The sequence below is a fragment of the Anomaloglossus baeobatrachus genome, chromosome 9 (genome assembly GCF_048569485.1).
Source record: "Anomaloglossus baeobatrachus isolate aAnoBae1 chromosome 9, aAnoBae1.hap1, whole genome shotgun sequence".
Taxonomy (NCBI): Eukaryota; Metazoa; Chordata; class Amphibia; order Anura; family Aromobatidae; genus Anomaloglossus; species Anomaloglossus baeobatrachus.
In genome coordinates this window covers 22,374,837-22,390,539 of record NC_134361.1, presented here as the reverse complement: position 1 = coordinate 22,390,539, position 15,703 = coordinate 22,374,837, and the positions used below count along the sequence as shown (strand labels likewise).

General features: G+C 51.1%; 1 protein-coding gene across 1 annotated transcript in view; it reads right to left on the bottom strand.

The window, feature by feature from the left end:
• The window catches only part of LOC142250925 (complement C4-like), an 80,850-nt gene extending 68,771 nt beyond the window's left edge, over positions 1 to 12,079 (bottom strand). Inside the window, 4 exon segments of the mRNA XM_075323258.1 lie at positions 8,348 to 8,418; positions 8,536 to 8,713; positions 8,892 to 9,090; positions 11,979 to 12,079. Coding sequence (XP_075179373.1) covers positions 8,348 to 8,418; positions 8,536 to 8,713; positions 8,892 to 9,090; positions 11,979 to 12,052 — 522 coding nt within the window. The 5' untranslated portion in view covers positions 12,053 to 12,079.
• Between the last annotated feature and the right edge of the window lie 3,624 nt (positions 12,080 to 15,703).

The following is a 15,703-nucleotide window of genomic DNA, read 5'->3' as shown; positions in this document are numbered from 1 at the left end:
GGAGCTGAAATATTTTCAGATTTGTATTTTACTGTTCGAGGATGATTCTACGCAGCAAGGAGACGAGATGACGTTACTGGAGGTGACGGTGCAGGAGGTGACGGTGCAGGAGGTGACGGTGCAGGAGGTGACGGTGCTGGAGGTGACGGTGCAAGAGGTGACGGTGCTGGAGGTGACGGTGCTGGAGGTGACGGTGCAAGAGGTGACGGTGCAAGAGGTGACGGTGCAAGAGGTGACGGTGCAAGAGGTGACGGTGCAGGAGGTGACGGTGCAGGAGGTGACGTTACTGGAGGTGACGGTGCAAGAGGTGACGGTGCAAGAGGTGACGGTGCAAGAGGTGACGGTGCAAGAGGTGACGTTACTGGAGGTGACGGTGCTGGAGGTGACGGTGCAGGAGGTGACGGTGCAAGAGGTGACGGTGCAAGAGGTGACGGTGCAGGAGGTGACGGTGCAGGAGGTGACGTTACTGGAGGTGACGGTGCAAGAGGTGACAGTGCAAGAGGTGACGGTGCAAGAGGTGACGGTGCAAGAGGTGACGTTACTGGAGGTGACGGTGCTGGAGGTGATGGTGCAGGAGGTGACGGTGCAGGAGGTGACGGTGCTGGAGGTGACGGTGCAGGAGGTGACGGTGCAGGAGGTGACGGTGCTGGAGGTGACGGTGCTGGAGGTGACGGTGCTGGAGATGACGGTGCCGGAGGTGACGGTGCTGGAGGTGACGGTGCTGGAGGTGACGTTGCTGGAGGTGACGGTGCAGGAGGTGACGGTGCAGGAGGTGACGGTGCAGGAGGTGACGGTGCTGGAGGTGACGGTGCAGGAGGTCACGGTGCTGGAGGTGACGGTGCTGGAGGTGACGGTGCAAGAGGTGACGGTGCTGGAGGTGACGGTGCTGGAGGTGACGGTGCTGGAGGTGACGGTGCTGGAGGTGACTGTGCTGGAGATGACGTTACTGGAGGTGACGGTGCAGGAGGTGACGTTACTGGAGGTGACGGTGCTGGAGATGACGTTACTGGAGGTGACGGTGCTGGAGATGACGTTACTGGAGGTGACGGTGCTGGAGGTGACGGTGCAGGAGGTGACGGTGCAGGAGGTGACGGTGCAGGAGGTGACGGTGCAGGAGATGATGTTACTGGAGGTGACGGTGCAGGAGGTGACGGTGCAGGAGATGACGGTGCTGGAGGTGACGTTAATGGAGGTGACGGTGCAGGAGGTTACGTTACTGGAGGTGACGGTGCTGGAGGTGACGGTGCAGGAGGTGACGTTGCTGGAGGTGACAGTGCTGGAGGTGACGTTACTGGAGGTGACGGTGCTGGAGGTGACGGTGCTGGAGGTGACGGTGCTGGAGGTGACGGTGCTGGAGGGGACGTTACTGGAGGGGACGGTGCAGGAGGTGACGGTGCAGGAGGTGACGTTACTGGAGGTGACGGTGCAGGAGGTGACGGTGCTGGAGGTGACGTTACTGGAGGTGACGGTACAGGAGGTGACGGTACAGGAGGTGACGGTACAGGAGGTGACGGTGCTGGAGGTGACGGTGCTGGAGCTGACGGTGCTGGAGCTGACGGTGCTGGAGGTGACGTTACTGGAGGTGACGGTGCTGGAGGTGACGGTGCAGGAGGTGACGGTGCAGGAGGTGACGGTGCAGGAGGTGACGGTGCTGGAGGTGACGGTGCTGGAGGTGACGGTGCAGGAGGTGACGGTGCTGGAGGTGACGGTGCTGGAGGTGACGGTGCTGGAGGAGACGGTGCAGGAGGTGACGATGCTGGAGGTGACGGTGCTGGAGGTGACGGTGCAGGAGGTGACGTTACTGGAGGTGACGTTACTGGAGGTGACGGTGCTGGAGGTGACGGTGCTGGAGATGACGTTACCAGAGGTGATGGTGCAGGAGATGACGGTGCAGGAGGTGACGTTACTGGAGGTGACGGTGCTGGAGGTGACGGTGCAGGAGGTGACGTTACTGGAGGTGATGGTGCTGGAGGTGACGATGCAGGAGGTGACGTTACTGGAGGTGACGGTGCAGGAGATGACGGTGCAGGAGGTGACGTTACTGGAGGTGATGGTGCTGGAGGTGACGGTGCAGGAGGTGACGTTACTGGAGGTGACGGTGCAGGAGATGACGGTGCTGGAGGTGACGTTACTGGAGGTGACGTGCAGGAGGTGACGGTGCTGGAGGTGACGTTACTGGAGGTGACGGTGCAGGAGGTGACGTTGCAGGAGGTGACGGTACAGGAGGTGACGGTGCAGTAGGTGACGTTACTGGAGGTGACGGTGCAGGAGGTGACGTTGCAGGAGGTGACGGTGCAGGAGGTGACGGTGCAGGAGGTGACGGTGCTGGAGGTGACGGTGCAGGAGGTGACGGTGCAGGAGGTGACGGTGCAGAAGGTGACGTTACTGGAGGTGACGGTGCAGGAGGTGACGGTGCAGGAGGTGACGGTGCAGGAGGTGACGTTACTGGAGGTGATGGTGCTGGAGGTGACGATGCAGGAGGTGACATTACTGGAGGTGATGGTGCTGGAGGTGACGGTGCAGTAGGTGACGTTACTGGAGGTGATGGTGCTGGAGGTGACGGTGCAGGAGGTGACGTTACTGGAGGTGACGGTGCAGGAGATGACGGTGCTGGAGGTGACGTTACTGGAGGTGACGTGCAGGAGGTGACGGTGCTGGAGGTGACGGTGCTGGAGGTGACGTTACTGGAGGTGACGGTGCAGGAGGTGACGTTGCAGGAGGTGACGTTGCAGGAGGTGACGGTGCAGTAGGTGACGTTACTGGAGGTGACGGTGCAGGAGGTGACGTTGCAGGAGGTGACGGTGCAGGAGGTGACGGTGCAGGAGGTGACGGTGCAGGAGGTGACGGTGCAGAAGGTGACGTTACTGGAGGTGACGTGCAGGAGGTGACGGTGCAGGAGGTGACGGTGCAGAAGGTGACGGTGCAGAAGGTGACGGTGCAGGAGGTGACGGTGCAGGAGGTGACGGTGCTGGAGGTGACGGTGCAGGAGGTGACGGTGCAGGAGGTGACGGTGCAGGAAGTGACGGTGCAGGAGGTGACGGTGCTGGAGGTGACGGTGCTGGAGGTGACGGTGCAGGAGGTGACGTGCAGGAGGTGACGGTGCAGGAGGTGAAGGTGCAGGAGGTGACGTTACTGGAGGTGACGGTGCAGGAGATGACGGTGCAGGAGGTGACGTTACTGGAGGTGACGGTGCAGGAGGTGACGGTGCAGAAGGTGACGTTACTGGAGGTGACGGTGCAGGAGGTGACGGTGCAGAAGGTGACGGTGCAGGAGGTGACGGTGCTGGAGGTGACGGTGCAGGAGGTGACGGTGCAGGAGGTGACGGTGCTGGAGGTGACGGTGCTGGAGGTGACGGTGCTGGAGGTGACGGTGCTGGAGGTGACGGTGCAGGAGGTGACGATGCTGGAGGTGACGGTGCAGGAGGTGACGGTGCAGGAGGTGACGGTGCAGGAGGTGACGGTGCAGGAGGTGACGTTACTGGAGGTGACGGTGCTGGAGGTGACGGTGCTGGAGGTGACGGTGCAGGAGGTGACGTTACTGGAGGTGACGTTACTGGAGGTGACGTTACTGGAGGTGACGGTGCAGGAGGTGACGGTGCAGGAGGTGACGGTGCTGGAGGTGACGTTACTGGAGGTGACGGTGCTGGAGATGACGTTACCGGAGGTGACGGTGCTGGAGGTGACGGTGCAGGAGGTGACGGTGCTGGAGGTGACGGTGCTGGAGGTGACGGTGCAGGAGGTGACGGTGCAGGAGGTGACGGTGCAGGATGTGACGGTGCAGGAGGTGACGGTGCTGGAGGTGACGGTGCTGGAGGTGACGGTGCTGGAGGTGACGGTGCAGGAGGTGACGGTGCAGGAGGTGACGTTACTGGAGGTGACATTACTGGAGGTGACATTACTGGAGGTGACGGTGCAGGAGGTGACGGTGCTGGAGGTGACGTTACTGGAGGTGACGGTGCTGGTGGTGATGTTACTGGAGGTGATGGTGCTGGAGGTGACGGTGCAGGAGGTGACGGTGCTGGAGGTGACGGTGCAGGAGGTGACGGTGCTGGAGGTGACGGTGCTGGAGGTGACGGTGCTGGAGGTGACGGTGCAGGAGGTGACGGTGCAGGAGGTGACGGTGCTGGAGGTGACGTTACTGGAGGTGACGGTGCTGGAGATGACGTTACCGGAGGTGACGGTGCCGGAGGTGACGGTGCAGGAGGTGACGGTGCTGGAGGTGACGGTGCAGGAGGTGACGGTGCAGGAGGTGACGGTGCTGGAGGTGACGGTGGTGGAGGTGACGGTGCTGGAGGTGACGGTGCTGGAGGTGACGGTGCAGGAGGTGACGGTGCAGGAGGTGACGGTGCAGGAGGTGACGTTACTGGAGGTGACATTACTGGAGGTGACATTACTGGAGGTGACGGTGCAGGAGGTGACGGTGCTGGAGGTGACGTTACTGGAGGTGACGTTACTGGAGGTGACGGTGCAGGAGGTGACAATGCTGGAGGTGACGGTGCTGGATGTGACGTTACTGGAGGTGACGGTGCTGGTGGTGATGTTACTGGAGGTGACGGTGCTGGAGGTGACGGTGCTGGAGGTGACGGTGCTGGAGGTGACGTTACTTGAGGTGACGGTGCTGGAGGTGACGTTACTGGAGGTGATGGTGCTGGAGATGACGTTACTGGAGGTGACGGTGCTGGAGGTGACGGTGCTGGAGGTGAAGTTACTGGAGGTGAAGTTACTGGAGGTGACGGTGCTGGAGATGACGTTGCTGGAGGTGACTGTGCTGGAGGTGACGGTGCAGGAGGTGACGTTACTGGAGGTGACGGTGTTGGAGGTGACATTACTGGAGGTGACGGTGCAGGAGGTGACGGTGCTGGAGGTGACGGTGCTGGAGGTGACGGTGCTGGAGGTGACGTTACTGGAGGTGACGTTACTGGAGGTGACGGTGCTGGAGGTGACGTTACTGGAGGTGACGGTGCAGGAGGTGACGGTGCTGGAGGTGACGTTACTGAAGGTGACGTTACTGGAGGTGACGGTGCAGGAGGTGACGGTGCTGGAGGTGACGGTGTTGGAGGTGACGGTGTTGGAGGTGACGTTACTGGAGGTGACGGTGCAGGAGGTGACGGTGCTGGAGGTGACGGTGCTGGAGGTGATGGTGCTGGAGGTGACGGTGCTGGAGGTGACGGTGCTGGAGGTGACGGTGCAGGAGGTGACGGTGCAGGAGGTGACGGTGCTGGAGGTGACGTTACTGGAGGTGACGGTGCAGGAGGTGACGTTACTGGAGGTGACGTTACTGGAGGTGACTGTGCTGGAGGTGACGTTACTGGAGGTGACGGTGCAGGAGGTGACGGTGCTGGAGGTGACGGTGCAGGAGGTGACGGTGCAGGAGGTGACGGTGCTGGAGGTGACGTTACTGGAGGTGACGGTGCAGGAGGTGACGGTGCAGGAGGTGACGTTACTGGAGGTGACGGTGCAGGAGGTGACGGTGCTGGAGGTGACGGTGCAGGAGGTGACGGTGCTGGAGGTGACGTTACTGGAGGTGACGGTGCAGGAGGTGACGGTGCAGGAGGTGACGTTACTGGAGGTGACGGTGCAGGAGGTGACGGTGCTGGAGGTGACGGTGCAGGAGGTGACGGTGCAGGAGGTGACGTTACTGGATGTGACGGTGCTGGTGGCTTCTTTTTTTCTCTTTTTTGTTGAGATGTTCTATGATGTTCCGCACTAACGAGCGTTGTAGAGACATTGGAGGGGCCGTTGATGTGAGGATTGAGGACTGATGAGGATTGAGCCTGATACTAATTGTGAGGTCATTACGGTATGTGCCAGTCATAGCCGACTCTGTGCCGAATAATAAAGCGGAGTCTCATAATCAAAGGTCATCAGAGCAGACAACAAACAAAAATAGTCCAAAGTCAAATCAGAGGCCACAAGGCCACGAGGAAAATTCCCAAATGAGACAACTACCGTAAATATTACATTAAGGGGTTATGTACTCCCCTGTACATAACCCCCTTCAAAGCAACCCCCAGGGCCACGGAACCGGGCAATGGCCAACCAGTGAACTGTCCCCGTAAATATACGGCCTGGGACCGAGTACCCCATAGCCCTGCGCGGCACAATAGCATCCTCCATTCTTCTCTGGTTCTTGCTTGAAGCATTTAGTGGCGGATTCGCTTAGCTGCCCCATTTATATGCCATGATATTGATATTAGAGCGCAACCGGCTACTCCATTTGAGGCAGGGATGGGATAAGTCGCCTGTCGCTATCCCACCTCCAATCTAACCATTATCATCTATCCAGTAGTAGGAAAATGGGCAGGAAAAAGGTCTGCGCAAATTCTGATGGCTGTAGACCTGAGTTGCAGCCTCTCCAGGGTGTTCCTGGGATACAATAATTAGTATCTACCAAAAAGAGCTAAAGGACAGACAACCAGTGACTCAGCGATCGAGCCATGTGCTCCCTGCCTCACTTCTGTGGGTTCTGGTCCAATCACACAGGAAAACTATTGTACCACAAAATTCTGAAAAAGTAACTGCTGTCTACAGAGGATGGCTACAGCTGCACTCTGAAGCGCTAAGGCAAACATTGAACACAGGAATTTGGACATGCAATACTGCTAAGGAAATAAATGTAATAATTGAGACACTTAGGGCATAAAACAGGCAGTTTTATGTGAGTCCAGCAGCCAGCATCAAGGCGTATCTCTTTTTGCTGGGTTCTAGCACTTCAGAGTGCAGCTGTTTATTTGTTAGAGTATATTTCATGTTCTGTTAGAAGGTGCCATCAGTTTCCCTATTTTGGATTACAGGCTCATGCCTCCTGACTGAGCACTCCTTTGCCACCAGCTTAAGGCCATTTTTCATTTCCAATTAACAGGTTCCTGCCTGCCTATAAAATTGTAGGCTTTATCAGCCTGAATAGAGGCATGTGGTAGGAACTCAGGTAAAACAGATACGCCTTGATGCTGGCTGCTGGACTCACAAAAAAACTGCCCTTGTTTATTAGCGAAGTGTCTCAATATTTAAATGTATTTCCTTACCAGTAATACATGTTCACATTCCTGTATGTTTGCATACCTTAGCATCTCAGAGTGCAGCTGTTTATTTGTTAGAGTATGTTTCATGTTTGGTATGCACCTGTTCACACTTGTCTAGAGAGGATGGGTGTCAGAGATAAAACATGATCCAGACAATGATTAAGACATAAATGTATAGTGACTACAAAGTTATAAGGAATTATAATATGTTGTAGTATCAAAGTATCAAAGATAATGTATTTAGGTGAGTATATAAGTGTAATATTAGCTGCAAAGTTACCCAATTATTTGGGATACAGGGAATAAAATGGTTGATACCTGACAATATGCCATCCTAGATCAGTTATGTAACATAACAGAATGAAGATCAGCCTAATTTTAGCATAGTACAGAGTATACCTGATGGCTGCAGTGTTGAACCTAGTGTCCCTGCGCGTTTCGCTGTGCTTCCTCAGGGGGCATGGCTCCTCAGTGGTTATAACATTACGGCTGATGGATATTTCAGCACATACAGTACAGAGCTGCAGATTATTTTACTCTTTCGTATTCCTAAACCTTTTGTACATCCGTTTCGCCCCGTTTCCTCAGGGGGCATGGTTCCTCAGTGGTTCTAATTAATCTCTATGATTAATATGCCATCCTAGGTCGGTTATGTAACATAACAGAATGAAGATCACCATAATATTAGCATAGTACAGAGTATACCTGATGGTTGCAGTGTTGAATCTACCTGCCCTGCGCTTTTCACCCAGCTTCCTCAGGGGGCATGGCTCCTCAGTGGTTATAACATTATGGCTGATGCATATTTCAGCACATACAGTACAGAGCTGCACATTATTTTACTCTTTCGTATTCCTAAACCTGTTGTACATCCGTTTCGCCCCGCTTCCTCAGGGGGCATGGCTCCTCAGGGGTTATAACATTACGGCTGATGGATATTTCAGCACATACAGTACAGAGCTGCAGATTATTTTACTCTTTCGTATTCCTAAACCTGTTGTACATCCGTTTCGCCCCGCTTCCTCAGGGGGCATGGTTCCTCAGTGGTTCTAATTAATCTCTATGATTAATATGCCATCCTAGATCGGTTATGTAACATAACAGAATGAAGATCAGTATGATATTAGCATAGTACAGAGTATACCTGATGGTTGCAGTGTTGAATCTAGAATCCCTGTGCGTTTCCCCTTTGCTTCCTCAGGGGGTATGGCTCCTCAGTGGTTATAACATTATGGCTGATGGATATTTCAGCACATACAGTACAGAGCTGCACACTATTTTACTCTTTCGTATTCCTAAACCTGTTGTACACCCATGACTACTCACAGACACGATGCATGTGGTCAGCTCCTTCGCCGGTCTCATCACATGGTCCAAGGTGAACACTCGAAATTTAACTGGGGGGAGGGAATAAATGGAGCATAGAAAATAAACAGTACACCCCCCTGCACAAAGACATGCCCCCACCTATCAGATAGAAGACGGGTAGATAGATAGACAGACATGGCACGTACCTTTTTCATTGGGCGTGTATATACTCTTGTCGGTCTGGATGAAGATGTAGCCTCTTTTGTTGGACACCGGGATGGAGACCACTTGAGGTTTGGTGGAGATTGACTTACTACTTGCTACCAGCTGAACGTAGCTCCTGCCCTTATCCAAGTTACATGCGGTCTCCATCTGAGGGGTCATCTAAGGACACAATACAGGACTGACGGACACTGGACACGTGCAATGTACATAAACCACAACCCCTATGGGATCCATAGTGGCTGCTATACTAGTAGTCACCCCGTAAGTTGTGATAGTTTACACCTCTGAGAATTAGGATATTTTGATGCCCAGAGGATGGGGCAGCAGATGACGTTACCTCTATGGCCTGTTTGGAGATGTAGCTGTTCCTTTGGTTCAGGGTTACAGTATACGTTTCGCTGCACTTCTTATAACTTTGCTGGTTCCTCAGGTACAGCTCTACCTCGACGTCACCTTTGCCCTGGGGCCACTCCACCTGCACCCACACATCCTCCCTTACACCCAGGTGCAGGAGACGGGGGGCCGAAACCAGGAAGCTGGGAACAAGATGGAAACAGTCAGAGAACTTTTTACAGAATATTTCCAGTTATTTTCTCCTCTAAAAAGACCAGTCGGGGTCCGGAAGACTTATGTAGAGGACCTCATGTAACTCTGTGTGTTGCCTACAGTGGCCACTAAGGATAAGAAGGATGGACATTTTGCCACCGCACCAGGGCAATCGGGAAGAAGCGGGTAAAGTGCCGGGACTGTCACATCTAATGGATGCGGCAATTCCAGGGGCTGCAGGCTGATATTTTTAGGTTGGGGGGTGCCCAATAACTATGGGTATCCCCAGTCTGAGAATACCAGCCCCCATCTGTCGGGCTTTATCTGTGCTGGTATTGTAACGCCCCGGCAGCAGTCGAACCGCTCGGATCTGGATGTCACTGCTCGTGGCTCGAGGGTCTCTGGACCCGGGGACTAAGGCTCACACCCGAATGAAGAAAGGGGGTATTTACAGGGGAGATATAGTTTGTGACGCCACCCGTGGTGTACGGTTATTGGTAGTACCGCCAATGCCGTTGGGAGTACCCGGGGTGATGGAGTGGGGCAGCAAGATGACGTTACCCTCCACGGGTAGGGGATAGGCCCCGGGACTCTGGATGATGTGATGGGGTGCAGGGGGAGCGCAGGCTCGCTGGTTGCAGGGGTTAATCTGGTACTCACTCAGCAATAAAGCAGACGTTGACAACAGGGGAAACCAAGTCTCTGACTGACGCTGTCTCCTGAGGGGAGCTCGCCCGGGTCCCGTCCCCTGCAGCACTGCCTGGTGGTCCGTGACCTGCCTCCGGGCACAGTATTTTTAGTGTACTTTGTGGCCCGGTAGCTTGGAGCTTTCCGGGCCACGCTCCCCACTGTGGCTAAGTAGGAGAGCCTGCTCTCAGGAACTCACGCTTGGGATTTCAGTGGGCCGCTTCTTTGGAAAGCACTATCCCCCTTGTTGCGCTAGAGCCCCCGATCTTCGTGGGAACAGTCTATAGAGGTCCTGTCCTCCGCAGGTTAATTGACAGGGGGTGCCTGAAGCTTTTCCCTGACCTAGGGTCGGTGTACCCAGTTGTGCCTTCGGTCCCAGACCGGTGATTAGGCTCAGGCTGCTGACCGTCCTCCAATAGGCGGCCCTATTCCTGCTTAAGCAGCCTACTGGTGTGCCTGACAGGTGTGGTGCAACGTGTATCTAGGATTTGTGAATGATGATGGAGACCCAGAACCATGGGGGGGTGAGCCCTGTATGGGCAGGGAAAGATTGTGCAGTACCCTGTGACGACCTGACTAGTCCAGGGCGTCACAGTATCATAATATGGGGGATCTTATGCCAATTTTTTATTTATTTATTTTACTGAATGATACAGACCCGCCCACCGGCAGCTGTGATTGGATGCCTCAGACAGCTATCACTCAGCGTGGGGGCTCATCTAACTGCAACCAATCACAGACGCCGGTGGGCGGGGGAAGCATTGAATATGTATGAGCCTAATGAACGGCCCGGGAAGAAGGAGAGGCCGCAGGAGCAGTGTGACAGCCGCCCTGGGGTCTCGGTAAGTATGAAGCGCTTCCTCCTACCCCTTTGAGCCGGATTCTGGTCCCTATAGACTGTATATGGGGACTAGCATCTTGCCAGATACCAGGGATGAATCCCCCGCTGACCACGAGTTGATCTGCCAGTCCTACGAACCACAGGGACAAAATGCAAAAAGAATTGCCACGCTGCATCTTTGTGGTCACCATAAACATGCAGCCAAAAAAAGCTGCAAAACGCAGTGTGCGCCGCAAGACCTCCTCCAGCCGTAACACGTGAGGACGGAGCGTCCTCCTTTAGGGATAGGGTTCTCTATCACATAACAACAACTGATTTTGGTTTACTTTCTCCAAGATGGATAATTCCACTGGAATAAATCTGGATTCTAGGAGAGAGAGTGTGCACTGCTGGGTCCTGGATGAGGCCGCGATGTGGGTGGTCAGGATATGACCACATATGTAATTCCCTGTCTTTAAAGAGGAACTAAACTTATTATATAGCGATATAGGCTGAAAAAAAGATTCCGGTCCATCAGGGTCACCCTTAATGAGCTGTTAAGATCTTTGGGCCGAACATAGAACTCCCTGAAAATCTGCTGCCAGGTCTTATTTTATACTTATGATGTTACCAGTGTGAGACATGTAAAGACTGACAGTCTGCTCTCCTGATTTACATGTCTCACACTGATAATGCCTTCTTTCATCGAAAATTAACTCTGGAGGCGGATTTTTGGGGAGATCTATGTACGGCCCAAACAGCTCATTTACATATAAAGAAACGTGGATTTCTCCAGAATAAAACATTGTATCGCATATACCAGGGTATCACTTTATCCAGCTTCCTATGATCTACATGCCCCACATTGACGACTCAGGAAAGATGATCCAACTGATAGATTTCCTTTAACACATGACAATAGGAGCCTTGGAAAAGTTGGTAAGATCTATTACAGAGTTGCCTATTTTCATGGTACTAATCATTTAAGTAATAAAATGAATAGGAAAGCGAAAGAATATATCTAGAGAAAAGTGAAGAGAATACACAGAGATTTAGGATACGTAACAGGAAGGTGAATTTAGCATATATATATATATACACATACATACATACATATATACACACACATATACATATATATATATATATGTACACATATCTACACCATATATATCTATATCTATCTATATATATATATAGATAGATAGATAGATGGATAGATAGGTAGATGTACTGATCACAAAAATAAAGGGAACACCAAAATACAAAATCCTTGCTTAAGTGTTCCCTTAATTTTTTTGAGGAGTATATATATGTATATATCTATATGCCGTATATATACGGACTCGTACATATATATTTGAAACTTACGAGGGACTTTGTGCGTCACTGATAGAAGATACGGTTGCCCACAGCAGACAGCACAGCAGAGAATATACCCCCATGGTGCCGGACCCGGGACTGAGGCAGAGAGGAGCGCAGCCAAATATTTATAAAAGGGAGGACGGGCGGAGATAAGAGAAGATGAACAGAACGTCAAGAGGAAGTCAACAGAAAAATAGGGAAGAAAAGAAAAAATCCTAAATGTAGAAGATGCTGAATCTCCACATTTTCTCCGCGGAGGGTGCTGAGCGTCTGCCTCTGATCTTACACTTGTATTCTATGGAAACCTCTATGTAAAGCACATGATATAGATACATGATATAGATACCTCATGTGCAGGGCATTAGAGCTTAGGTATCCATGGTTACGACCATGAGCAACTAACTGTCATTATATGAGTGGTTGTAACCATGGATACCTAAGCTGCAATGCCCTGCACATGAGGTAAGAGACATGGCTGTATCAGAAGAACTCTTCATAACCATGGCTATCTAAGCTGCAATGCCCTGCACATGAGGTAAGAGACATGGCTGTATCAGAAGATTTCTTCATAACCATGGCTATCTAAGCTGCAATGCCCTGCACATGAGGTAAGAGACATGTCTATATCAGGAGAACTATACTACATTTCTAATTGGAGGTATTTGCTAATATTATTATTATTATTATTATTATTATTATTATTATTATTACACCTACTACAAATTGGGATAGGATCCTGGAGATGGGAGTACCCCTTTAAGTTTAAAAAGAAAATTAAAAATCCTGTTTTTAGTTATAAAAAATTGTTTTATTTGTGAAAATAACAAAATGCTGCAAAACAACACATTTCGTAGAACCACATTGGTAATTGACTATACTATGAAACTACATTAATATTTCTCTCACAGGGCAAACGCCATGAAAATAAAGAAAAACGAGGCAGAATTGCTGTTTTTGGTTCATCTTGTCTCACAAAAATCTAATATAAAATAAGCTAAAACTAGTGTGTATCCCAAAGCGGTATCAATAAAATACACAAAAAATAAACGCTTCATATAACTCTATACACAGGAAAACGGACAAAAAAAGGCTCTCAGAACGCGCTTGCCCCCCCATCCCTCTGCCGCACCCCCCCAAAATATGAAATAAGGGATCAAAAAGTTGTTTGTTCCTTTAAATAGTAAATATAAGAAGCCCTTACACTGCTGTCTACAGAAAAAAAGAAAAAAGAAGTTTGTTTTTCAGATTATGGCAACCAAATGTCACACGGAGATTTTCACTAGCTTCGCTGACTGTCATGGCGGCGTCAAGTCCTGTTCGGATTGCAGATTGTGACACTCCGTCGAACTGTTGTGTGCTGATTCATAGGCAGGCTAGCAAGAGTTAATCTCTGTTAGTCTGCTTGTTAGTCTCCTTTGATCTCATGTTGTGAGGGAGCCAATCACATCTACTCCCCACCTATATATGCTGGCTGGGTCCTTCCTCCTATGCCAGCTATAGCTTGTCTTAGTTGGTTTGATGTGGTGCTTGTAGTTGTTGTTGCTTTGTGTGGTTGTGGAGTTTACCCAGTTGCCTTTTGTTGCTTCCTTCCTGCTCTTGTTTTCCTCCTGAACCTCTTATTGTCCTATCCTGTGTGTGTGCCGTTAGTCAGAATTTTGGTTTTACCCTTGTCTGTCTTCATCTGTGTTTAACATTACACTCCTGCCCTGTCTTTCCTTGGTGGGAGCAGGAGGGGGGAATTCAGAGTAGGTCTGGTAAGGAGCAAGGCCAAGAAGGAGACTCAGGCGTCTCCACCATTAGGAGTATACCTGATAATAAGGATAGCGTAATGTGAGGGACAGCATTGGGGCCTCTATCCCTTGTTATCCAACATGTCACATCATGATACCAAAAACATATTTTTTATAAAAGTTAATAAAATATTTTGAAAAACGTTTTATAGGTTCCCCAAAATGATGTCACTAGTAAATGCAACTCATCACAAATAAAAACGAGCCCCTACATAGACAAGAAACATTATTAATAGAAGTTGTCCTGAGCAGAGACCCCCTGTATAGTCTGACTGACCCTGGTGATTAGGAGTCCTATGCTGGTACTATTAGGCGGCCCTCCAACCCCCGCAGGATCTATGGGAGCCCCAGGGAGGACCCTGTCACTGCTGATACCTCTGCCTATATCTGCGGGGCTATCTCTGTGTGCGGTCCTCGTGCTGCAGCCGCTGCTCCATTATGGATATTGGGTAACAGGTTAGAGGAATTCCCAGAAAAGTAAACAGCGCACTATCGCTCCAACATCTATTCCAGTAATGCCAAGGCCAAAGCCCCGCACCCCCATCGTGTACACACTGCGGCTTACAGGAACTGATCATGTGATTGTCGAGAAATTGAGAGTTAAAAAAAGAAAAAAAAAGGATCTGTATGAGTCAAATGCGACAAACATCAAAACACCCCCCCCTTCAGATTATACAGGTCTGCAGGCCGCGAAATGTTACATATAGGGGTCATGTAAAGGTGTGGAGTACACATTAAATGCTTTGGTATTGCCTTCCCTTAAAGGGATGGTGTCGTTAAAAAAAAAAATTCAATAACTGAAAAAATATAAAGTATTAATGTTTTAATGTTATGTTTAAATAATATTATTTGTTTTTAATTGAGAAAAATATAAAAAAAATTAAAAGTTTGATATTTTCCACTCTTAAACATTAGGGGGAGCAGCTGCTGAAATCCTGCTGTAGAACTAGCTCACATTACAGCTGCAGTAAAAGTGGGTGGAGTCTGCTCTCCTGTGTGTGATGTCACCTCCCCCTCCCAATCTGGGTGTTTCCAAAAGTATAAGAGAAAATGAAGTTTAGGATCACAGTGCGGAGCCATTTTGTTGGTGGCCGCAAAGTGATGCTAATATCTAAAGTGTCACTAAGGCCAGCGGCATAGTGCTCCACTGTATCCTGCACCGTATTGTATCCCAAATGCCCCGCTGGCTGTTTCCCTTTGCCCCGCTGACTGTTTCCCTATGCCCCGCTGACTGTCTCCCAATGCCTCACTGTATGCTGCGCCCCCATATACTGTGCTGCCGGCCGAGATCGGAGGCCCGAGGTGACATGCGGCAAGGAGGGGTGATCTGCAGCCTGAGCTGCACTGCACTACAGATGTCACGCCGCGCTCACCGCTTCCAGCCTTATGCACTCAACTCATACCAGCGCCCCCGGCAGCCTGTCCTGTCAGTGATCACAGTACGAGTAGCGGAGGCCCGAGGTGAGCACACATGGGGAGGGGTGGTGAGCGGCGGAGGAGTGAGAGGAGGGGGAGTGGGTGGGGGGGTGCGCGACAAGATCAGTTACGGTGCAATCACCGTTGTCCGGCGCCATTCCTCACCCCATCCATCCTGGTGGGTGACAGGGGGTAAGTGGAGCACACAGCATATGCTATGTGCGCCACAAAGATGGCGCTGATTTCCTCCCTCTGCTGGGATCTGGACAGCCCAGGGGGCACATCCATTTCACAGCAGACGCTGTCTCTGTATTAAGTATAGGATCGGAGTCAGAATGAATGCCCTCGGCGCTGCCATAAAGGAGGTGATTAACTGTTGTCACTTACAGCAAATCCAAGATGGCAGCGCCCAGTGAGTCAGTAAAACTAGAATTAAAAAGTAAATAAACAGTGAATTTATTTTTGTATTAAAAATACTTGATTTCATAATCACTACTATTAATGCAAAAACCCCCCAAAAAACGC